Source organism: Mya arenaria, chromosome 5 (assembly GCF_026914265.1).
Source record: "Mya arenaria isolate MELC-2E11 chromosome 5, ASM2691426v1".
Taxonomy (NCBI): domain Eukaryota; kingdom Metazoa; phylum Mollusca; class Bivalvia; order Myida; family Myidae; genus Mya; species Mya arenaria.
This window is the reverse complement of record NC_069126.1, coordinates 79197736-79222637: the sequence shown is the minus strand read 5'-3', so window position 1 is coordinate 79222637 and position 24902 is coordinate 79197736. Positions and strand designations below refer to the sequence as shown.

General features: G+C 36.0%; 1 protein-coding gene across 2 annotated transcripts; it reads right to left on the bottom strand.

Moving 5' to 3' along the window:
* Nucleotides 1-14205: 14205 nt before the first annotated feature.
* LOC128234927 (uncharacterized) lies at nucleotides 14206-24866 on the bottom strand. Of its 2 annotated transcripts, XM_052949552.1 has the most exons (5): nucleotides 24785-24866; nucleotides 24158-24281; nucleotides 22836-23174; nucleotides 21080-21165; nucleotides 14206-18167 (listed from the first exon to the last, which is right to left on the bottom strand). In XM_052949552.1, the coding sequence occupies exons 2-5, from the start codon at nucleotides 24225-24227 to the stop codon at nucleotides 18045-18047; spliced, it is 618 nt and encodes a 205-aa protein (XP_052805512.1). In that variant the 5' UTR covers nucleotides 24228-24281; nucleotides 24785-24866; the 3' UTR covers nucleotides 14206-18044. The 2 variants fall into 2 exon arrangements, with proteins under 2 accessions (XP_052805512.1, XP_052805511.1); XM_052949551.1 differs by lacking the exon at nucleotides 24785-24866 and having other exon boundaries at nucleotides 24158-24405.
* Between the last annotated feature and the right edge of the window lie 36 nt (nucleotides 24867-24902).

Genomic DNA, 24902 nt, shown 5'->3' with positions numbered 1-24902 from the left:
ACTTTTGGTCCAGCCAATCCCTGGTAAAATCCCCGCCCTGCGGATACGAACTGCAGGTAAAATCCCCGTCAAATGCCCCTGTACCCTAGAAATGCTAGTCAAAGAACATTCCCTATTATTCATGGCGCTAAGACCAAACCACCACATTTACCTGGCACTGCAGATCCACCTAAAAGGTAAAAACACGGCCCATTTCCACCGCTATCCCCGGTATACCCCCGGACCTGTGGGGGTTGTGGTAACAATTAACTGGTGTGTTGTAGCCAGTATTTAACAAATTTGTCATGTTCCACATGATCTGATTTTGAATCCCCTCCATTAGTTGTGAAAGAATAAATAGTTCCTTTTAACCTCAGACATGTTCTAAACTGTAAACAGAGTGGTTTTTGATCAATCAATAAGTAACTGTAAATCATTGCCTAATAATTATTTTTGGTCAACAACAATAACAACTCCACAATAGAAGTAAAAAAGACACTCTGATAATAGTCCTTTATGTTTGTATACCAAAGTATAACTTTCTATGTGAACTTACCGATTAATCTTGTGTTTTGCTTATTATTTGTAGACGGGTGTCCTTTTTTCCAGACTGTTTTTTCACACTTCTAAGGGGCATAACTGTAGAAGGGCTACAGTACACTAAATTCGTGAATTCATATGACTTAACTGGCGTTGATTACCCGCCCCAAGAAAACATGCAACTGTAAATGCCTTCCTTTTTATGGACAATATCCTCAAATTTTGTAATAAATATTTTATATCCGTGTTCAAATGATAGAAAACTGCAGTCACATCTAAAAACTATAATTGAAAACTAGCAAAAACGTAACTATAGTTTCTTAATAAGTAACAATTTTAAACAATGGGTATTTCTGCTCACATATCTGTTGAGATGTTCTCGTACTTGTATCTCTTCGGCATGGTTACTATGGTAATGCGTCGGTCGAACGTCCGCACAACGAGCCCGGGTTTGAATCTGGTGACCACTTAAATTGTGATGTGGCCCAAATGGCAGTCTCTGTATAGCATAACCAACTTGATGTATAAAACGCATGGAATTTTCCACCACCTTTCTCTGTTTTTGTCGCAAATGCATGAATAAAACCCTAAAGTCTTGTGAGTGAGTCTTTGGCATCGGCACGTTGACAACACAAGGTGCATACGTCCGTACAGCGATCCCGGGTGCGAACCTGGTGCTGACTGGTTAAAACAAATAATATGTCCCACCACTTCGACATCGAAAACTAACGCGAGTATATCAGAGTACATACACCAGTACACCAGTACAAAAACACATACATATGTAAATATTGGTCTTCCTGAAATGTGCATAACGTGTTTTTATTAAACAAAACTTCGGGTACTTCAAGAACAAAATTGACACACAAAAAAACAAAAGCAAAAAAAAACAACATTTTATAGATGACTGCAATTTCTGAATCACAATCAACTACAATAGGCTGTTTTACTCACATATCTGTTGAAAACTGTATATATCTTACACGCAAGAACATTTCACTGGACGCCAGACGTCACTGTGTTTACACTGCTACCGTCAACGTGCCCCTTGAGCAGAAAAACCCAGCTCTTCTGAAAAAAGAATGACAATACTACTAAGAAATTTAAACCAGACCCTCAAAATTACAATATATCACAGATTATACTCATGAACATGTTTAAACTAAACAGCGATTCTCCAATAATTGACGCAATTTTGAAAAATTCCTGCCTCTAACATTACAAGAGCTATTAAATGTACAAAAAAGCTTAAAGAAGTACTTTGAGATGTTTTTAGCTGCTTAGCCTTAATTTTGAAGTTTAAATACTCGACGATTTTCTTTCAAAGTTATCTGAAAAACGATTATAACCACAAAAACCTGCTATCGCTTGTCCCATTGAAGATATTTTTTTAATAAATAAAAACAAAATATCAATGCGATTGGAAACAATGGCATAACTGATTTAAAAACAAACACTCACTTTCCGAAGATTGAATAAAGCAAGTAAGATATTCTTCAATCTGAACACTTGACTTTCAATATAAATTTTCCCTCTAAGAATGACCAAACACCTTCAAACACGTGACTGATTTAAAGCTCGCGAAAGTAATTATAAGATTACCAGGTAACTTTACCAAAAGAAACAAATTAGACAGGAAAATTTAACTCCCGTCTACACAAAAATATACAAAAATCCCTCGCCAGCGGTTAAATGCAATGTATGACCAAATGATTGAAGTTAAATAGTGAATATAGCCCTTGATTAACTTTCACGAGGGTCATTTTTCACGGAACGAAGGGACATTAATTAACGGCCGGGTTCTATTCATTAAATACTGACCCGTCAACACGTTGAACAGAAAAAAATGACTTCTGTGGTTGGATATTTGCACTAATTATAAATGAAAACATTGAATCCTTTCAATAATCTTATATGTCAAGGGTTGTTATAGTTCACACACGCGCACACACACATGAAGAGTGACCACTCATTCGTCCGTCCGTCCGTCCCTTCCGTCCGTCCCTTCCGTCCGTCCCTTCCGTCCCTTCCTTCCTTCCTTCCTTCCTTCCTTCCTTCCTTCCTTCCTTCCTTCCTTCCTTCCTTCCTTCCTTCCTTCCTTCCTTCCTTCCTTCCTTCCTTCCTTCCTTCCTTCCTTCCTTCCTTCCTTCCTTCCTTCCTTCCTTCCTTCCTTCCTTCCTTCCTTCCTTCCTTCCTTCCTTCCTTCCTTCCTTCCTTCCTCCCTTCCTTCCTTCCGTCCTCCCTTCCTTCCTTCTTTCCTTCCGTCCTCCCTCCCTTCCTTCCGTCCTCCCTTCCGTCCTCCCTTCCTTCCTTCCTTCCTTTTTCCCTTCATCCTTCCGTCCTCCCTCAGGCCGAGGCTACGCCACTGCTAATCTTTGTAATAAATGCAATGCAGATCGTACCTAATGGAAAACAACAACAATATTTCATTAAAAGAAGTAAAATATGCATTGATATCGGCATTGTTGTCTATTTTTTAAATCATGACGTATTAATTTTGCCTTATAAATTCTCATATTTGCAATAGTTGATAATGTATTTTATGTGAGAAATGTTTTGTTTCAGGTTAGATGCATCTGGTTATTTTTAGGGCTGAAGTTTAAGTGTTTTAATGCTCTTAAGGTAGCACACCCCTAATGAAAACCTGCAATTGAAACTCTTCAATTTTAATGTTTTAGCCTATGTTGTTAAGCACAGGACTACACTTATTTTGAGGGTCTCACGGTAGTGGTTCGAATCCAGTCCGAAGCACAAATATTGTGTTGTTTGTTTTCATTAGCTAACATTTTTTACAGAAGTTGATATTGTATTTTCATTAAAAGGAAATTAAATACATTCCTACACATAAATATTAGCTTTTGCGAAGATTTTATAACTTGCAGGCACGACTGAAATAGGTGGTTGGGATTTACAAACTTTATTTTTTTTTCAATGAGACGGTAAAGCATTTTGATTTTATGGCATAATGTTCCCAAAAGATCATAGATAATTAAAAGAAGTAATCCCTTGCATACACGTACAAACCATAAGAGGGCTTGTGCATACAAACGCTTCAAGCCCGTATTAATAAAGAATAAACAGAATGTTAAAGTTGAAATACCGTATGGCTATTTCATTACAGTATGATTATATTTGTTGGTGATGTGATCAATAATGTATGATTTCTGAATGCAAATATATTTCTTGTAAGCCTGATACCAAATTATTAATGTTGAAAAATAAATGAAATATAAATATAAATTTTCTCGGAAAATGTCGCTTTTATCGACAATTCTGATTTGGGGGTAGGGTAATTCAAATTTAAATAAAACTGTAATAAAACTGACAGTAATTGTTTTTTAAATGTTGTTTTTGAATTCAGAAAATGATACGCATTAAGAAATTATCAAGCTGATCGTTTTGTAATGGTGCCCATTAGGGGTGTGCTACCTTTAACAGAGTTGTTAGTATACATTTCCCGCTTATGATTTCCGGTCCTCTTTATAAGGGAAACTCTCGATTTATCATTCACGTTTTTTCTTTATTTAGGATTGTTGGGACAAGGGTCTTGGAGTGAGGTTTGTGCACTTAAACTGGGACTGTACACCAGATTTCTGTAACGAATCTAAGGACAATTATTTAATAGAATGTGTTACGCTTTGATATCATAATTGTAAAAACAGTACCAAAATGTAAAAAAAAAAATGTGTCGGAGACCGGGTTTGAACCCGTGTCGCCAAAATTGCAGTCCAGCGTCGTATCCGCTGAGCTACGACAGTGACATAATTAAGCTATACACCTAACTCGGTAATATCACGTGATAACACCGACTAGCCAATCACGCGTAAGAAATGAGTTCTACTAGGTAGACATACCCAGTAATCTTTTTTGATGGAAGAATTCGAAATAACTGCTATACTTAAATAAATTGCAAACTATGTGGTACTTCTGTTAGTAAGTTTCAATGCATTGTACACATCGATGCCAAGTTTATGTCAGTTTTCGACAACTTTCTTTTTTTCTTGCAAATTGATCATCTGGTGCACAGTTGCTTTAACCCCCCCAGTAAATGTATATGTTACTGACCGTTCCAAGGCGGTACTTAACAATCCTTGATAAACATACCTAGTTTTTTATATATAGTATGTATGCACTGTCCTGTTTATGTAGTTTTGTGCTGTTCTTCCATGTTTCCTGTTTGTTTGTTTTTTTGTGTTCTATGTCTTTGGCGTTTAACCAGTGCCATTAAACCGGGTTTATGCTTAAACTTTATGCTACTGAGCTTTGTCGGACCGTATTTGGTACAAAAACGAATATGGTACAATTGTACCATATTCGGTCGAATATGGTACAAATGTACCATATTCGGACCGAATATGGTACAATTTTCGACCGAATATGGTACAAACATTGTACCATATTCGGTTGGAATAAGTTTTTCTATGCTCGCCAAAACGTATTTGGTACATACCAAAAAAACTCATAAAATGAAAATGGCCTACGTATATGGTACATAAATTATGTATTTCTTAATAAATGAAATAGTCTGCCAATGTGTAAACTTTTTTTCAAACTCAAATACATTGTATTAACCTAATATTGGAAGTGACAAAAGTATCATCATCATCATCATCATCATCATCATCGTCGTCGTCGTCGTCGTCGTCGTCGTCGTCGTCGTAACTAGCAGTAACAGAAACAGCTAACCTAACCACACTTTACATGGATTTTGCTGGTTGTGTAACTGTTTCGCCGGCTAGCTCAGTCGGTTGCGCGTCAGATTGGCACGCAGGCGGCCTGGGTTCGATTCCCGGGCGGGCCAGATACTTTCGTGGAGATTGGTCACGAAATGATTTCTACGGCCATTCTTCCCCTACCGCTGTTTCAAGTAGGGCAGTTGTCAATTACTGGCGAATGTATCTGCTTAGTACTGGTTACTAAGTACTAGTACTCTAAGACTAGAGACGTGCTTGCTCCAGGTAACTCTGTAAAAGTTTGAGGATTATCCCATTTTGGTTATGTTCATAGAGTGTGAACTTGTAAGGGTAAAGGTAGGCGAGCAAATCCATGAAGCGCGCCAGCGCTTCTTGGAAAATTTGATCGTTTAATACCCCTCGGTATTAATGCTTACATTTTAATACATTTTAATAATAATTGGTAGGTTTTGTCCAGATATGATTGCTTTAAGCAAACGTCGTTGCAGGAATGTCGACGTCGCATTCGATTGGTCGAATGACGTCGCGTCAGCCATATTAATGATTTCGTGCATTGTTTGGGTCAATCTAAAACTTCTGACAAGAAGATATTGCATGAGAAAATCCGAAAAATAAACAAGAAATTGGGCCGAAAAAATAACTAACGAAATTCATATTTCATGCATTTGCAGTTGTTTTACGATAGAATTTCTTCGATATAATTCAATATCCTTTGGTCAGTAGTTTTAGATTGACCCAAACAATTCACAAGATCATTAATAGCAATTTTCAAATTTTTAAAACTTTTTTTTTCGAAAGTGTATTTTCACCAAAATCCGATTTAAGAGATTTTGAGCTCTTTTAAATGAATATATCTCTCCAAAAATAAGGATGTTTGACTGGCTGCTTTAGACAGGTGTGACTGTATTCCTAAACATTAGGCGAAAAGAAAAAAATTGTCTGGTTCCGGTGACCCGACCCTACCTATTTTTTTCGCCCGACCCTAAACTTTTTTTTATTTGAATACGAAAAAATTGGTCCGATTTTTTACTCAATATTCAAGAGAATTGTAAAGAACGTTTTTAAAGCGTTCATGTAAACATTCTAAAAATAAAACAAAACTTAATAATTTTAGTTTAAGTTTTGAATCTATAATATGTTGTCTTGATTAAGGGAAAGTAAATTTTGAAAATAGAAATACATTGATCTTGTGGCAAGGTTCGAATCAAAACCTCATATTTTTAAATAAATGTACGAATTTGCACAGCACTAAAGCATTCAACGTAAAGCATTCCCTGCGACTTCTTTTTACGCTGATATTCAGTCAATTTAAAATGTTCTACAACCCATGATTTTGCCATATAATTGCATAAATACTGTACTAGTCATAGCAAGCACCGAAAATGGTCTCGTTTATAGCGAATTATATTTTCAAAATATAACACGTACAGAAAGAAACAATTATTAAACCTATAGGGTTAAATGTGCATAAAACTCCTCCAGCTTGCACACTATGCATGTTTACAGTACATAAAAAGCTTAGTGTTGCACGCACAGAAGACTTTAATCACACAAAATATACATTAAAATAACGTTATTATATCACCTTTCACTCAGCATCAGTAAAAATAAATAAATAAATAAAATAAAAAGAAATGCCGACCTACCCTACCTACTTTTTGGGGGCATGTCACCGGAACCAGACATAATGTTTTATTTGGCCTTACTTTGTAAAGTTGATTTGTCGTTCCGACGTCATATTGCTGAGAAGCCGACAAAGCTTTGAAGTTTCCGATTTTTTCTTTGATAACGTGCCGCTTTAAAAAGGCGGGAATTTTGCACACGAGTCTTACTCAGAAGTCAGTAACCATATTTGACTTGGCGGTCGGCAAGAAAAGTTGTGATTTTCGACTAGAAAGAATTGAAATCCAAACTTTCTTCAAACTTCAAAAGAATTCTTGACAGTAAGTACTGTACATAATTTTAATTTTCAGTTGTCTTAATATGCATTGATGTTTTAACATGCATTGATTTTTATGTTTTATGCCCCCCCCCCCCCCTCAGAGTGCATTTGCAGTTGTCCGTCCGTCTATCCAATTGTCCGTGGCATTCCTTCCGGGTGCGTAACTCCTAAACTGCTAAAATATTTAAGCTACAGTCATGAAACTTCATGAAAAATGTTGTCCATCATCAGCTCTCAAGATACATTTCAGCTCACCTGAGCACAAAGTGAGCTATTGTGATGGCAAGTTGTCCATCGTCCGTGCGTGCGTGCGTCCGTACGTGCGTCCGTCAACAATTTCTTCAAACGATTTCTCCTCCTAACCCGCTAAGCCAAATTCAATGAAACTTGGCAGGAATAGTCCTTGCATCAAGCTCTACCAAAGTTGTTCAAAGAATTCCATTTCATGAAGAACTCTGGTTGTCATGGCAACGAAAAGGCAAATCATAGTGAAATCTTTAAAAATATTCTTGTCCGAAACTGCAAGGCCTTGAGGTTTGATATTTGGTATGTGACATAATTTTGGTATGTGACATAATTTTGGGGTCCTATACTAAGATTGTTCAAATTATGCCCCTGGGGTAAAAATTGGCACCGTCCCGTGCCTGTGTTGAATATTTACATAATATACATCTGCATACTTCTACTGTTTCATTTTTGTTAACTTTTCTTCTGAAAACAAAATGCACGAACTCCCAAGCCAAACATTGGGCAAGATTTGCCCATGAAAACAGACATTTATTTTAAAGATTCATAAATAAATTATATACCGACTGGTAAAGCTTGTCAGACGTTAGCATTTCAAATTGCAATGCTTTTTTAGTTCATTTACGTTCAAATGACTGAGTGGATTTCCATATAACCCAGAAAATAAACGCTAATCACTGTAAAATGAAAATTAAAGTAAAAAGCAGCATAAAATAAATGAAAACATACTTGAAATACTTATACTGCTCTGTCGGACAGTATTTGGTACAAAAACGCTTAGTTTAACTATATAATTATTATATAGAGAAATTTAAAAATATATATCTTTTTCTCTAAAACCACTTTGCCCAGAGCTTTGATATTTGTTATGTGACATTTTCTATTGAACTTTCGACTTTTGATGAATTAAACCTTGACCAAGTGACTTAATTTTGAAGCTTTTGCCTTTATTTTCCTTACAGTTATTACAGCTCAATCTGATTTTGGTGAAAAATACACTTTCGAAAAAAATTGTTTCAAAAGTCGCTATTAAAGTATTAATGATTTTGTGAATTGTTTTCGGTTAATCTAAAACTACTGACCAAAGGATATTGAATTATATCGAAGAAATTCTATCGTAAAACAACTGAAAATGCATGGAAAATGGATTTCGCGTTAGATCTACTAACGCGATATTTTCGGCCTATTCCATTCCTATTCAATAAATAGGACAAAAATACCAATTTTGGTGTATTTTAATTGAAAAATAAAAAATCTTGTTATTTTTTCGGATTGTATTTGATGTCATGCAATGTCCTCTGGTCAGTATTTTTAGATTAACCCAAACAATTCACAAAATCATTAATAGCGACTTTTGGAAACAATTTTTTTCGAAAGTGTATTTTCCACCAAAATCAGATCGAGCTCCTTTAATCTGTAGATTTGAACATTTTAAATTTTATGGAGTTTATAGGTCTTTGACCTTCGAACCCTGCCTAGTCGTGACTTCTGGTGAGCGACCTAGGCCCCCAGGGCCCCTTCTTTATATCCCTTCCATCCACGTAGCATTGGTTTCTACAGACCGTTTGTCCGTTGACCGCCATAAGTTTGCCCGCTATTTTTCCCCTGAATTTGAATTCGGTTGGATTTCAATGAAACTTTACATGAAGTACTTGCTACTTTCATTGCGCATATTGCCCGGAAGTTCGGATTGTAAATTTTAGCGGAGCTATCAGACGAGTGATTTTAGCTCAGCTCATGTCGTGAGACATTCGTTTTCGACACGCGGTGTTCAATACAAGCTCTATTAACTAATGAAGTATAAATGTATAATAACTTATTATATTATTTCAGATGAAGGAAGCAATTAGGAGAAAAAGGAAGCAATTAGGGTGCTTGCCCAGGTCGAAGTACGACATTATTGTCAGATGTTTAAACGGATCGTTCGATGTCCCTGTGAAGAAACGGACACCTGAAGAGAATAATTGTTTGGCCATGATTAGAAAACGTAAGGACTTCGAGCTTGGTGACCGGGGTTCTTTATTGTGTGGCGGAAAGCAAGTCCTTGTGAAAGAAGATCTTCCTAGATTTGTTGAGAAGATGTTCATGGAAAACAAAGGATGTGGAGCAAGGGTTATTTACAACAAACTGAAAGTAAATTACACGGGGTTCTCGGAACAAGCTATCCTTGAAATACTGTACAATAGCAAGTATTACCATGAGAAGTATCCGAGATTTACAAACAAGCCAACGCCAAAGACAATTACAGAAGAGGAACCAGGCAAAAGATGGCAGATTGACTTAATTAACATGAAAAATCAAAGTGTTAGCTACAAGGGGTCCACATACAGTTATATTCTACAAGTCGTGGACGTTTATTCTAGGTACGTTATGCCAAAACCCCTGAAAACGAAGAGTTCGCGTGAAGTTGCAAAGGCATTAGAGGACGTGTTGATGGTTAACCTTGCCCCTGACATCATCCAATGTGACAACGGACTGGAATTTAAAGGCCCTAGTATGAAACTTTTGTTGAACAAGTACAACATCAAAATGATCAATAGTAGGCCGTATCATCCTCAATCACAGGGCAAGTGTGAAAGGTCAAACAGTGTTATAAAGGCCAAGATTCTATTTGCAACAAAAAGTAAACGTGGATTTAACTGGGTCGAAGGGCTTCAAGATTTAGCCTATGCCATAAACACAAGTTTCAAACGAGTTCTTGGGGGTCTCACGCCCTTTGAAGCCTACTACGGAAGAAGTCATGTTTTTACCAAAGAACGTCATAGTTCTCGTGAAATAAAGAAAACCATACGGCGAGCAAATAAAAAGGCTTACAGGTCGCTGTTGAAAAACGCAACTTCCCCAAGCAAGTACAAAGTAGGAGAGACAGTATTAATTCGCTATCCCTTTCGAAAATCCAGGGTGCCAACCAAAAGATATGTTATCGAAGGCAAGGTAGAAAAAGTAAAACGAAATGGTGTTTATATCGTGTCATTTCAAGTACCGAACAAACCCGAACTTGGATTCGTAAGCAAATCGGTTGGGGTCGAAAACATGACTAGCCTAACTGTTGCGTTAGAGAAACAACGAAAAATTAAAAAACATTCATTAAAACAGAACCGCTCAGAGAAACAAAATCACAGAACTAAGTACTATCATGTTTCAACACACCATGAAAATCTGCAGTTGTTGGATGGGGTGAATATTGCCATGGACCCAAATCCGGATGGAAATTGTCAATTTGCTGCTATATCGCATCAACTTGGTAAAATTGGTATATACAAAGACGTAGATGCTTTACGTAAGGAAGCAGTCCATCACATTGTAGAAAACAGATATTTCTATGAAACTTTTGTCTATGATGAAACATTTGATGAATACGTTAAGAATATGTCTAAGAATGGGACATACGGCGACAACCTCACGCTCATTGCACTTATGAGAGAATATAATTTGCAGTGCCTGGTAGTTTGTACCCGAGGACTAGAACACTCATCAATTGTGTCAGCAGATGGAAAGTTCGATGGTGATGTTGGAACAATTGCATTGGGGTATTTCCCAGAAGGATTTGGCATGCATTACGTTAGTATCCGTATCAATCAACGCGTGTACAAGGACATAATATCACGCTTAGAACAGTCGTATGACAACGGTGACTCTGGCGACAGCGCTGCGTCTGGCGACAACGCTGCGTCTGGCGACAACGCTGCGTCTGGCGACAACGGTGACTCTGGCGACAACGGTGACTCCGGCGACACCGCTGCGTCTGGCGACAACACTGCATCTGGCGACAACGATGACTCTGGCGACAACGATGACTCTGGCGACAACGCTGCGTCTGGCGACAACGGTGACTCTTGCGACAACGGTGACTCCGGCGACAACGGTGACTCCGGCGACAACGGTGACTCCGGCGACAACGGTGACTCCGGCGACAACGGTGACTCCGGCGACAACGGTGACTCCGGCGACAACGGTGACTCCGGCGACAACGGTGACTCTGGCGACAACGGTGACGTCTCTGTGTGTTCAGCCCTGAAAGAGCTTCAAGATATGATAAACAATAGGAGGGCACAGAGGCCAACGACTTTTCCATTTCTGATGTTACCACTTCACATTCAAGTTGAAATTTTTAAGTTCTGCATACAATCAAACCCGTCAATCCAGTTTGTGTTGGCGAAGGTCGGCAAACCCTTTAGAGATTTAATAAGGTCAATGAGTTTGCAAACACCTAGAATTTACATTCGGCCGGATATTGGACTAGATACTAGTAACAGAAATCCTGTTAGCGTTCGTTTCCTATTAACAAGAGCGGGCAGAAACAGCGGTCTTATTTCGGCAATAAAAGAAATCATCAAGGGGCCAAAATGGGCAAACGCATGGCTGCGTTTGCGTGTTAGTGGAATCGGTTGGTATGATATCATAGATGTCATGTACAGACATTACAGGTGAAATATACATGTATATCGGTGTTTGGAAACCTGTTATGTTATTTTTGTGATTGATGATTATGTTCTTCTACCGGAAATTTGTTGTCATTTGCTCATTTAATGGTAACTTTTTACGAAGCACATTTGGGATATTTTGGCTGCTACTAAAATGAATGTATATATGTATATTATGTCTGGTCAAAATGCTACAGTTGGATTAAAATTTAAATGCTGTTCTATGTTCTTCAATATTACTTTGAAAAATCCTGTCAGTATACCAATAAATGAAAAAAGTACAAGTTTGTTGAATCTCTTGAATGAAACAAATTATAAAATACAAAATGTAAAATGAATATGTGATGATGATGATGACAAAACATTTGTGATGATGATGATGGTAAAAAAATTGTGATGATGATGGTGGTGGTGATGATGATGACAGTGGTTATGATGATTGGGGTTTGATGATTGTGGTGATGATGATGATGATAATGATGATGATGATGATGATAACAAACGTTTTGGGATGATGATGACAGCGATGTTTATCGGACGATGATGATGGTTATAATGATGATGATAAGATTTTAGATGATGATGACGTCGATGTTTATCGGCCGACGATGATGATAATGATGATGATGATAACAAAATATTTGTGATGATGATGATGGCGATGTTTATTGGCCGATGATGATGATGATATTCTCATCGTCGTCATCATCATCACAACATCCTCATTATCGACCGAAAACATCGCTGTCATTATCATCACAAAAAAAACTTTTGTGATCACCATTACGATCATGATAATGGATATGATGATGTTGGTTTTGATGGTGATGATGATGGTGGTGTTGGTGAAGATAACAACGATGATGATCATTGGGGTGTTGATAATTGATGTGATGATGATGATGATGATGATGATGATGATGATGATGATAACAAACGTATTTTGATGATTATGACAGCGATGTTTATCGGTCGATGATGATTATTATAATGATGATGATTATGATGACAAATGCGTTTTGATGATGCTGACGGCGATTTTTATCGGTAGATTATGATGATGATGATGTGCTGACCGTCGTTATCATCATTACAAAACTTTTGTCATCATCATCACCATCGACCGAAAAACATCGCAGTTATCATCATCACATTTTTGTGATCTTCATTACGATGATGATAATGGTGATGATGATGATGGTGTTGATGATGATGATGATGACCTTGATGATTGTGGTGATAATGATGGTGATGATGATGACAATGATGATAAAAGTTTGTGATGATGATGATGACGGTAATTTTGATCGTCGTCATCATCATCAAAACTTTTGTCATCATCATGACGATGATGATGATAATGGCGTTAATGGTGACGATGATGATGTAATTGATGATGATGACAATGGTGATGATGATTGGGGTTTGATGATTGTGATGATGATAACTGCGATGTTTATCGGCCGATGATAATGATTATAATGATGATGATGAAAAAAGTTTTTTATTATGTTGACGCCAATGATTACCGGCCGCCGATGATGATGATTATGATGATGATGATGATGCTGATGATGATGATGATGATGATGATGATGATGATGATGATGATGATGATGATGATGATGATGATGATGATGATGATGACGATGATGATTATTTTCATGATGGTATTGATGACGTTGATGCAAATTGTAGTTATGATGATGATGATGATGATGATGATGATGATGATGACGATGATGATGATGACGATGACGATGATGAGTGTGTACCATATTCGGAACGAATGTGGTACATTTTTCATCCGAATATGGTACAAGTTTGTACCATATTTGGTCAGGCATTTTACCCCAAAACTGCAGATACGTATATGGTACAATTAGACAGTTGTACCATATTCGGCCGAATATGGTACAAATTTGTACCATATTCGTTTTTGTACCAAATACGGTCCGACAGATCTTGTTTCTGTAGTTTTTCAAATAATTATTTCAAAAGTTCGAGTTCTAATTATTATGTATTTACATAACAATGCTTCTCGAATTAATCTTTGTAACGTATTTCATTCGCCTTTTGGGGATGTCCATTAGTTTAGTGTTGATATTTTGTATATTTTGATATTTTGGTGAATGGCAAAATGTAAAAAATCCACATCTTACAATTATTAGGATTGTAATTGGCTTGATAATTAAAAAAAAAACCTTTCAGGCCGCCGAACCAGCATGCTCTAAGTTCGACTTCGGGGAACGACTGCTTGCCTAAGTTGTAAAACTGGAACATACGCTTCAGAAAACCCAGGAAAGGCTTGCATTTTCTATTCAATCAAGAAAAAGTAAGTCATTAAATTTTGTGAACAATTTATTCGTAGCGCCTCAGATAAAATCAATTTCAATACTTCGTACTATTTTAATAATATGTACAAACACAAATGTATCATTTAAATGCGTGCCAACCACGTAGAACACTTCGTAAATAAAGGATGTCAAAAATCAACTGACATCACAGCTCTGACGGCATATATCATTCAGCTGCTGGGTTTGTGTGTACTAAGTAGCATTATGCACCAGTCAATTGTAACCACGCCCCCCCCCCCTCTGGTCCGGGGGTATACCGGGGATAGCCGGGGAAATGGGCCGTGTTTTTACCTTTCAGGTGGCCCCGTAGTGCCGGGCAAATGCGTTGGTTTTGTCTTCGCTTTAAATATAGCGGGGAATATACATTAACTATGGTCCCTGGGGTGCGGCGGCATTTGGCGGGGATTTTACCATCTGTTCGTTCCCGCAGGGTGGGGATTTTAGCCGGGGTTGACTGGACCAAAAGTCAATGTCCCCGCTATTCCACGGACCTGGGGGAGGGGGGGGGGGGCGTGGTTACAATTGACTGGTGCATTAACACGCTTGTGACTTTATGTTTCTTTTTTGGTCATTTATGTACCCAAAATGGTTTTAAACAACATTTTAGTGACAAACAATGATTCAGATGCCTGTGTTATTTACAATAAATCTTCAACGTTCAAAAATAATCTGAAAACTTGTCACTTGAAATGCTTTAGAATAGTCACATTGCACAATGTCATAACTGCCTCTATACCAGTGTGTGGATACCACGTGATAAATTGCGTCATAAATGCTACGTCAGAAGGCAATATTTTGTTTAGAATGTAGACCTTAAACAAAGATAACTTCACTATTCCTTCAACATATTGAATGAAACTTAGCGCCGCTTATACGGAGCTCCGCCTTCGGGTATTGACCAGAGTTTGATTAAGAGTTTAGTTTCTTTTCTTTAAAAACTTCGACAAACCTTTTCACAATACGGCCGTCAAAACATTATTTTGAAAACAGGTTTTCAAGTGTTTGATGAAACCCATCACCATATCAAACTTCGGTAATAATACTAGACAAAGACTGCCCATTGTTTTAATTAAAATGTTGGAGTAAAAGAAAAGAAATCTTTGATTTAAGTCTTCATTTTATCAAAATGTTGCCTTTCGACGTAGCACATATATGACGCAATTTATCACGTGGTATACACACACTGTTTACTAGCATTTTGACAATCGTACGACTATAACGGTATCAATGAAACAACATCTAAATATAATTTATACATCATTAACATCATTTAATTATATATAACATTAATAATTTAATTGATTACCCTTGTATGAAGCCTACTAGGCCACTTTCCTACACAATGGTAACAGTACAATGTTACTTTAAGCATGATTGCTTAAAAAAAAGTATCTATAATATTGGTAAATTATTGCATCCAGGAAAAACAAAGACAAAATTAATGTAAAATATGAATTTAACTTGGCCGAAATATTGGGCTTCTAGATTGGAAATGAAATTATCATAGATACAAGAAAAAAATTGATGCATAGCATCAAGTCGGCGAAATAAAATTAGAAGAAAAAACGTGCATGTAGATAACCAAATAATGGTTATTACTTCATTGATAATTTGTTGGGTATACAGATGTTCGAAGGACATTGTGGTTGTTAATATTGTTACAATAGTTTAAGCCCGGAATTATAGATATTCTGTTTTTTCCAAGCTAATCCTCCGGTACAAACTAAATTATACCAGCAATATACACACGTTACTTCGGAAGAAATAAGAGGCGTTGGTCTAATACATGAATTTCAATAGCAATTTCAATTCCGGGCTAAATATATATTGTATTTTTTGTTTTTGTGAGCGCATTTTATTCTTGAGTAAATAGAACGGGGAAATATCTGGAGTACATTCTTTCGAATGACATATTCAAAACAAACAATTAAGCTAAATGTAATTTTTTAAAAACTCGCCTTTTTGCTGTCGCCAAGGGAGATTACTGCGTTGGAGGTTTAGAAACATAAAGGATATTGTAATAGTATCGTGTAACCTTCATCTAAGGGGGAATGGTATCAATCGGAACACCTCGGCCAGTATCTATCGAAGCTTGTCGGAGATGGCCGAGTTGTTATTTAGAGTCAAAATTTTCAAAATGATAAGCAGGGCTATTATAATTTAAGGTTTCATCATCAATTAAAGTGTAAAGTTTTATAAAACACACTTATCTTCACATTTTATCTAGCAAAGTGGAAAATATTGAGAGCATTGTTCTGCAATTTATGAATTGGTCCCTTAGTTGGAATAATTCTTCAATCGGAACTCCTCGACTAGTATCAAGATATGGCTCGAAGCTTGCCGGAGATGGCCGAGTTGTTACGATTGATAATTCTTAAGTAATATCAAATATAGTCGGCGCTGACTAAAAGGGCGCCGACTGATAATAAAGCTTACGTCAAACACAGTCATAAAGGGCAGACAACCTAACCTTCGGCAATGAGAAAGAGTTCCTTCCCTCACTAATTATTAAATTTCCACAAAATGTGTTAAATATTGGGCCAACCGCCTTGAAAAACGCCAGTGTAAACTAACTTAGAACTCAACCCTGTTACACTGGCTCTATGTTACGCACGGGGAAATTTATTGTTTTTAGTATATAGATGTCATTTATTCCATCCGTCCGTCCGTTTGTTTTACTTCGTGTTCGCACAATATCCCGTAAACCCCTCTATAAGAGTTGCATTTCAATCGGATCAATGGTTCACCACAGCAAGACGGCGTGTATAACATTTATTTCAAGGGCGACGGCTCAAGTACAAGGTCACACAGTTCAAGGACAAAGATTCAAGCCATGTATTTTGTGTCCGATAAATATCTCCTTACCTCTTGAAAGATTTTCTGTAACAAGTGTAATTAGTTCGATTATTCGACACCAAACCTCTACTCCATATTCCCTAACGACTAATGTAGCAGTATTAAACAAGCTTGAAAGGAGGAAGGGACATATGTTCACGTTTCCAAACAATGACTTGTGTAGCTTGTATGTACAACAATTGCAATGTTGTTGTTTTTTCAGCAGGAACAACATACACATGCTGGGGTCGAAACGAGTGCTGTACAAATGGCACAGAACTTGTGTATAGAGGTTGGTTCTTTTGTATTTTAATCAAAAACCTAATCCCAGTAGTATAAAACAACATTGATCCAATTTAGTATCATAGGAAACAATAAGCCAAATTTAAAACAAGAAGAACCAACATAACATGTAATGTAATAAATTAACAAACAGCACACTTTTCAAAACCTAACCTATTAAACAACATACGAATATAATAAGATTATAATTATACTGAAAAACATTCACATCAAAGTTTTTATTATTTTGAAGGGAATTCAAGGCATGGATTTATTTATTTATCACCAGATTGTCATCAACAATCAGTAACAGTCAAGAATGTGGACGGGCAGTCATAGCTTATGGAATTAGTATACAGTTGTTGCATGGGCATTTGTGTAACAGTCAAAACTATTGTCCCAAGGTGGAGGGGATGACTTCTGAACTGTTGTCTCGAGGCCGATATGCCGAGGGCAACAGTTCAGGATGTCATCACCGATCCCGAGGGTGAAATGTGTGCCGATCATGAGAGTGATGTCTCTAAATGTGTCGGAAAAATTCACTCCACAAACCTTTGCTAACAGATCAACCGACTGACCAAACGACCGTTCATATCAATGTAACAAAAACATATGTGCAAGAAATATAAGCTAATGAGTGTGTTATATCAATCACTGATGTCGGCAACTGTTAGGTCTTATAATATTTAGTTATTCCAGACTAAATAAAACCTTTGCGATTGCAAAAGATAAAGTTGTGATATCATTAATTTAATGAAAAGGTGTTAAGATGGTCTTGAATTTCAATGCAGTATGTTGTCCCAGTGGAACCGTCAATGCATGCTGCAGAAGCCCCAGTCACACAACAATATTTACCAGTGCCGTTTACCTGAAATAAATTTCAAGAAATTATACATTACCATGCTTAAAAAAGCATGCTTTCTTACACTTGCATGAATGTTCTAATAGTTTAACTATATCAAAATCATTTACAAAGGACAACACATGATTGAATTTGATGCATATAATCAAAGACGTCAGGAATGTAACAATAAGTTGTCGTGTCAGTACATGTTACCATAGGTGTTCATCACAAGTTTTTGTCTCCAAGGGACCTCGTAATTAGTCACTGTCTGTCACTGTTTTACTTTAAAATGTATAGCCTTAAGAATACTATATCCGAAACTTTTTTCTGAGTTTTGTTGATTCGGATCTTTAAGTTCGTAAACTAAGCTATAAAAAAAACCGAAGCATGAATTTGCATGCACCGTCTCCGTGGCCTTGTGGTTAAGGCGTCCGCCTACGGAACAGTAGATCGTGGGTTCGATCCCGGCCCGCGTCATACCGAAAGACGTTAATATAAGTTGGTACAAGTAGCACCCTTAGCTGGCGCTCGGCGTTTAAAGGGTAGTGCTTGGAAAAGTGGTGTACGCAGTACTGATTTAACCCAGGAAAGTTGTATCCCGTGTATCAGTGCTTTCCACCGAGCACGTTGAAGAACGAAAAGGTCTCGTTGCAAAGAGCTAGGGTATCGCACCCGAACCTCCTGTATCTCACTCTGTTTCTTGAAGTCTCCCAATGTCTGAATTTGACTGCGAATTGCTGTCACTGTTATCTCATGTCACTTATGGCATTTAAACACAATTTAAGTCGTGATGGTGTCACGACGGGGTCAGACCATAATGCAGCCAATGGGCGCGGGCAGAGCATGATAAACTCAAAGCTATTAAATACCCATTACATGTATTTGTGTCCAAACATTTGCATTAACGGTATTATATACATTTTTGTAACTTGATTGTTTTCTTTAATACATTTATACAATTATTTGTTTATAAGGTATTATTTTATTAAACTTATTTTATTGTTTTATTTTACAATAATTATGTTTGATGATCCATTTTAATCACGTTATTCAATTTTAAACATATTCCCAAACTTGAAACGCGACGTCAATTACAAAAACGCCTGAACATTTAGGGAATTGTGTTTTGAGTCAAATAATCTACATATTATCTTTGAATTAAACTTATATTTCATGAATTTCTTGTGCGATCAGAATATCCGAGTTTATGGTAAACAAGTAACAAGAAAATTGGTCAACTAAAGTGCATAAACATCATTAAACGGCGTTTCCAAAGGCAAAAACTGTATATATCATGGAAAGGTAATAGTCACAGAAAGATAAATCTTGCACACTTACTTGTACAAAGCTTGTCACTTCTGCTAATTTACCTATAAAGACATTCCATGAGAAACAAGAACTTCGCACCACACAGTGGCATGGACTACATGTAATATATAACTTTATATATCACTATTATCAATCCCGCAGATATATCAATGTGACGCGAGAAACTCAACTATACTGGTGTGAATGGGAAGCAGTAGTCCAATACATTTACGCTGGAATATTGTATCAACACAATAATTATATATACCAGTTATTATATTTATTAGATAATAATAAATAATTCAAGAAATATAAGTTTCTCAACCAAAAGACACATGTGTTGCATTTATATGCCAAACATTTCCATCTGGGGTAATTTTGGTCGCCGGGGTATTTTTGGACGCGGTTATATGGCAATCGAAAAAATAATAGTTTCAATTAATAGCCAATAGTTTGTGTTTGAAAAGAATACATCTTGATAAAGCTATCACTGTTTAACTCCAATTTTAATGATTTGCACTATTTAAAACGTTGAACGATTTAAAGCATATTTAAAACATAACATATTGCTGTGGTTCCAATGATTACAATGTTGTAAACGCGACTCAAAGAATACCAAATCATTTTGGCAAATGTCTGAACACGAATATTTGTTTATCAAAATAAGACGTAAATATTGTAATAAAACATGTTGTCTTTGTTAAAAACATTTTGGCAGGGTGATAAAATACTCAATTTGAATTATGAACAATACAGATTAATGTATCAATAACCATTTTCTTTATTTAATGTGTCATAATGACAAATATTAAATGAAAACCACTACCAAAATTGAAAAACCCCGGTGACAAATCTGCTCCCTTTCAGACAGGGGAAAGCCCAAAACAGTAAATTCTCACCGACGGGTATTTGCGCTTAAATGCATAAATTTGCACTGAGAGTAAATCTGGCTAAAGATATATCGTTTTAAACACTAAGACAGTAAGCGTTTTTATCTTTAATAATTCCAATCTGTAGGCCGGGCAAAATCCAAATATAACATAAACTAACACTTGGATAAAATAGTTATGAAACTTCGCAACAACAATGATTTAACATGAAAACTTTAGCAAACAGGTTTCGTGGTTTGTGTATTTAGATTTTTAAAGCATTCTCTATAAAACATATTCTCGTCATATAAACGTGACTAAATCATTGACATGTTGTGGGAAGTTCATATACGGTGTCAAAAATAGTTCATTTTCATACCTCAGCGACTTATTTTGCTTTATAGCGTTGGTTTAATTAAAAGTCGCCATTTTTTGTTATGAAGATAGTCAAAATTTGATCACCGGCATATATTTTTGTTTCCATACCAAAATCCGTAAGGGAATTGGTTAAATGAAGTAAGTGATCGCTCATTGCGTACTTTCATCAGTGATAAAAAACACAGGGTACCTCCAATTGCAGAACAAATATGTTTCGCCGATTTTTGTTCGACCTCCACATTTCGATATGTCCCCCCACATACACACGCAACCAAACCCCTGTAGGACAAAAATAAGCGAAAGATGCTTATCTCCATAATATTACATAGCCTTCAGCTATAAGAAACAGGTGATGTTAAGTAATACTCTATGAGCGTTTACCTCCTCCTTCAGGACAAGGTTTTCAGTTGTTCCTCCATCAAACTTACAAGAACCATCCTCATAGTTTAAGCTGGCAGTTGGGTTATCTAGAAAGATAGCATAGAAGGCAATTAGTCGATTGTTCAGAACTTTGTTATATGTATTTTTGTTACGCTATTCATTGACCATGCTTCATAGGATTTTCCAAAAAAATCCCATTAAAGTTAACCATGATAAGCCGGCGTTTCGCGCACAGGTCAATACCACAAAGGTCAAGGTTAAGGTTAGAGGTCAAAGGATAAAACTATACTAGTCCTGGCTGTTTTTTGACCAAGCATTTTAGAAAATTCAAACAAACTTGCCATTAAGGTTCAACCTGATGAGATTGCGTGTCGCTCACAAGACCCATGTCAATGTCAAGGTAAGTGGTCAAATGTTAACATGATCCTTGTCCGGCTGTATCATGACCATGCGTTATAGGACTTCCAAATCCTCGCCATGTAAGTTCACCATTACGAGACAGAGTATTGCGCAAAAGACACAAGTTTGTAGATCAAAGGTCAAGGTCAAGGTTAAGGGTCAAAGGTTGAAATATTCCTTGTCCGGGCTGTATCTTGACCATGCATTACAGGATTTACAAAAAAGAATTCTTCATCCTCACGTTTTTCCGTGCCGCAAGTGCATGAAAGTGTATGTCTGTGTCAAAGGTACTTTCAACGGGCACGACATGCCATTTGGCGTCTAGTATTAAGTTGCTTATTTAGAAGATTGTGCACACGCGCTGGCTAAAGATATATCGTTTTAAACACTAAGACAGTAAGCGTTTTTATCTTTAATAATTCCAATCTGTAGGCCGGGCAAAATCCAAATAATAACATAAACTAACACTTGGATAAAATAGTTATGAAACTTCGCAACAACAATGATTTAACATGAAAACTTTAGCAAACATGTTTTGTGGTTTGTGTATTTAGATTTTTAAAGCATTCTCTATAAAACATATTCAACTGTTTAAAGCTGCACTACCACGGATATAACATTTTTACAACTGTTTTATTTGTTTGACTCGGAAAAAGCAATGTTTTGCATTAAGTCTTGCAAACCAATGATTTAAGATTGCTGACAAAAAATCAGATCGTAGTTTTTCATATTTCCTTTCGAAAATTAATGTTTTATGGCTTAAACCGTTTTCTAACGGTTTAAGAAAAATGCATAAAACATCAATTTTTAAACTTAAATATAAAAATCTGCGATCAAATATTTTGTCAGCAGTCTTATATAAATGGTTCTTATGGAATTCCGCAAAAAATGGCTCGTTCGAAGACAAAAAAGTTGTCAAAACGGTAAATCTGTGAGAGTGCAGCTTTAAACACTTTTTTCTTTAAATTATTAAAACTCCTTAAATGATGTTGAGAGCTAGCATTACCGTTCGACTACTGTTTTTTGCTTATTTTAAAAGCATTTGCCTTCATAGTTTAAATTTGGGTATTATTTGTGGATGGTCATCGTTGTATATTGTAGAAAACTCATTTTAAATTTGACACATTGAACCGGATATGAAGCCATAACTTAAAATAAAGAAATCTCGTTACATGTATAGTTTATATGTTCAGATTCTGACTGGATATCATCTTAATATGCATTCTATTCATGAACGGAAATGAAACGATCATATGTTTTGTGTTTTAAATTATTCATGAAAAGAAAAGAAAATCGAATTTCAATTTGTTATCAGATTTGACATACATAAAAATAATGACTGCAGTATAGTACTTACATGAGAATGTTACAGTCACTTCAGTATAATCAGCTGCTAATCCAGATGCAATCATGTATGTCACTTCTATTCTGTACATTCCAGAGTTATCACTAGTTGGGTTTGTAAGCGTTATTCTTCCATCATTTTGAGAGCCATAGGCAACATTGTAGTTATTCAGTATAGTTTCACGTCCTTCTGTAACTTCGTAAACAAGAATTGGAAAGTGGGGCGACCCTGGCTTAGTCACTTTATATACAAAGTTTGACACTTGAGCAACATCACTCTCAATAAAAGGTATCACTTTATCCATTCCAACACATCCAAACACTTCAGGTAAATTCTTCTGTAGTGTTGCATCTGAAATAACAACAAGAGTTACAACAATATAAACCTCAATTCTATGAACATACTAAAATATGCCTTGCAAAATAAACCAAATTATTTAAATTGAAACGAGAGCATGATAAGTAATATTGATAATTCAACAAAAAGTAATACAAACTAACGCTATATCAGGACTGAGGTAAAACTAAAATGCCACGTCGACACAGTATGATAATTATTGATTTAAGGAGCATGTCCACTTTCCTCCAAAAACATCGGATGATGTTCATGAAACTTGTACAAACAATCGTCAATGACTGTACCTGTACTTGTTACTTATTTAATTTTAATTACATAACCCATTTTGAGTGAGAACCCAGAGTGCAGAATCTTTAAATTGTCCTTGTTTTGAAAATCCAATAATAAAAATTAAATTGCAAAAAAAGATGGGAGATACTTTTACAGGCTGAAATTGAAAAACAAATCGTTTTCGAACAAGACTTTTGCCTAAATTCACAAATGTTTTCCAATGGAATCAGTAAGAAAACACAAAGACTTTGTTTAGGTTATTAAAAACACAATATCTGAAGATTTACGAAAACCAGCTTATTATGCATAACATCTCCTTCTGAACATTACTAGTTAAGATTAAGGGGAAGTAATCATGATTTGTTTATTTACACTTTGCTTGTATCGATTAATTACCCTGACCCAACTCATGCCTTTCTTGTATGTTATGTAATTTGGGCCAGTGGCCTTTAATTAATTACTCAATAAACTGTTGACTTGACTTGACTTGTTCATGTGATAACTTTATTTTTTACCGATTCTATATTGGCTTTCTTAATAAAAATTATAATTTATTATATTGACATCCCAAAAATTAGATATAATTTTTAATAATAATTTTAAATCGCAAATTACTACGTATATCTCTCTCTATATATATAACATCGACTATTGTATGACGCCACGTAAGAAGAAAACTATACGTTTCAAAAAAATATTTTACTCACCGGAGTATATCCATAGCGCTACAATTATAACAAACGTAACATTTATGTGTTCTGCTGTCGTGAAATACATTGTCGTTATTTATATCACACGAATACGAGTTGTCCTACAAATGATCAGCTGAATCTGAAAGCGAACAAGCAAAGATAATTTTCAAATGCAAATTCAACTGTCAAGTTAATTCTCACTGACACATTGAAATTGTTTTAAACTTCCTGTTCATTTCAGATAAAATGAATATATAAAGACATAAGGTCATTTCAATGCATGCAGTATCCATGTTCTCGCACATTTCTCTTAAACTTTGTTTCTATATGCTATTTTTATGATATAGGCCATTTAACAGTAAGGTGTCAATGAAATATATACATTGAAACTAGCAATAAAAAGAGTAATCAGTATTTTCATCGACCTGGGATACAATAGCCGCTGTGATGAATTATAGTTTTGTATCAAGAGAGGCAATATATAAACATGTTAAAATGAAGTATGAATATGACAAAAAAAATATAATAGTTCGTGACGTGCATACAGCTTCCTCCAAACAATGTTATATACATAATTTTCATTTTTGTACTGGCATTCTTCTTAGTATTGCAAACAAACAACTACACATATATGGTACGTACGTTTATTATTGGTATTCTTTCTTACCCTTGTTTTATACATTTAAAAAAACAATTTTAATGCTAGCATGGCATAAAGATCTGCCTACAGGTGTCAATATTGAAATGTTATGCGCTTCAT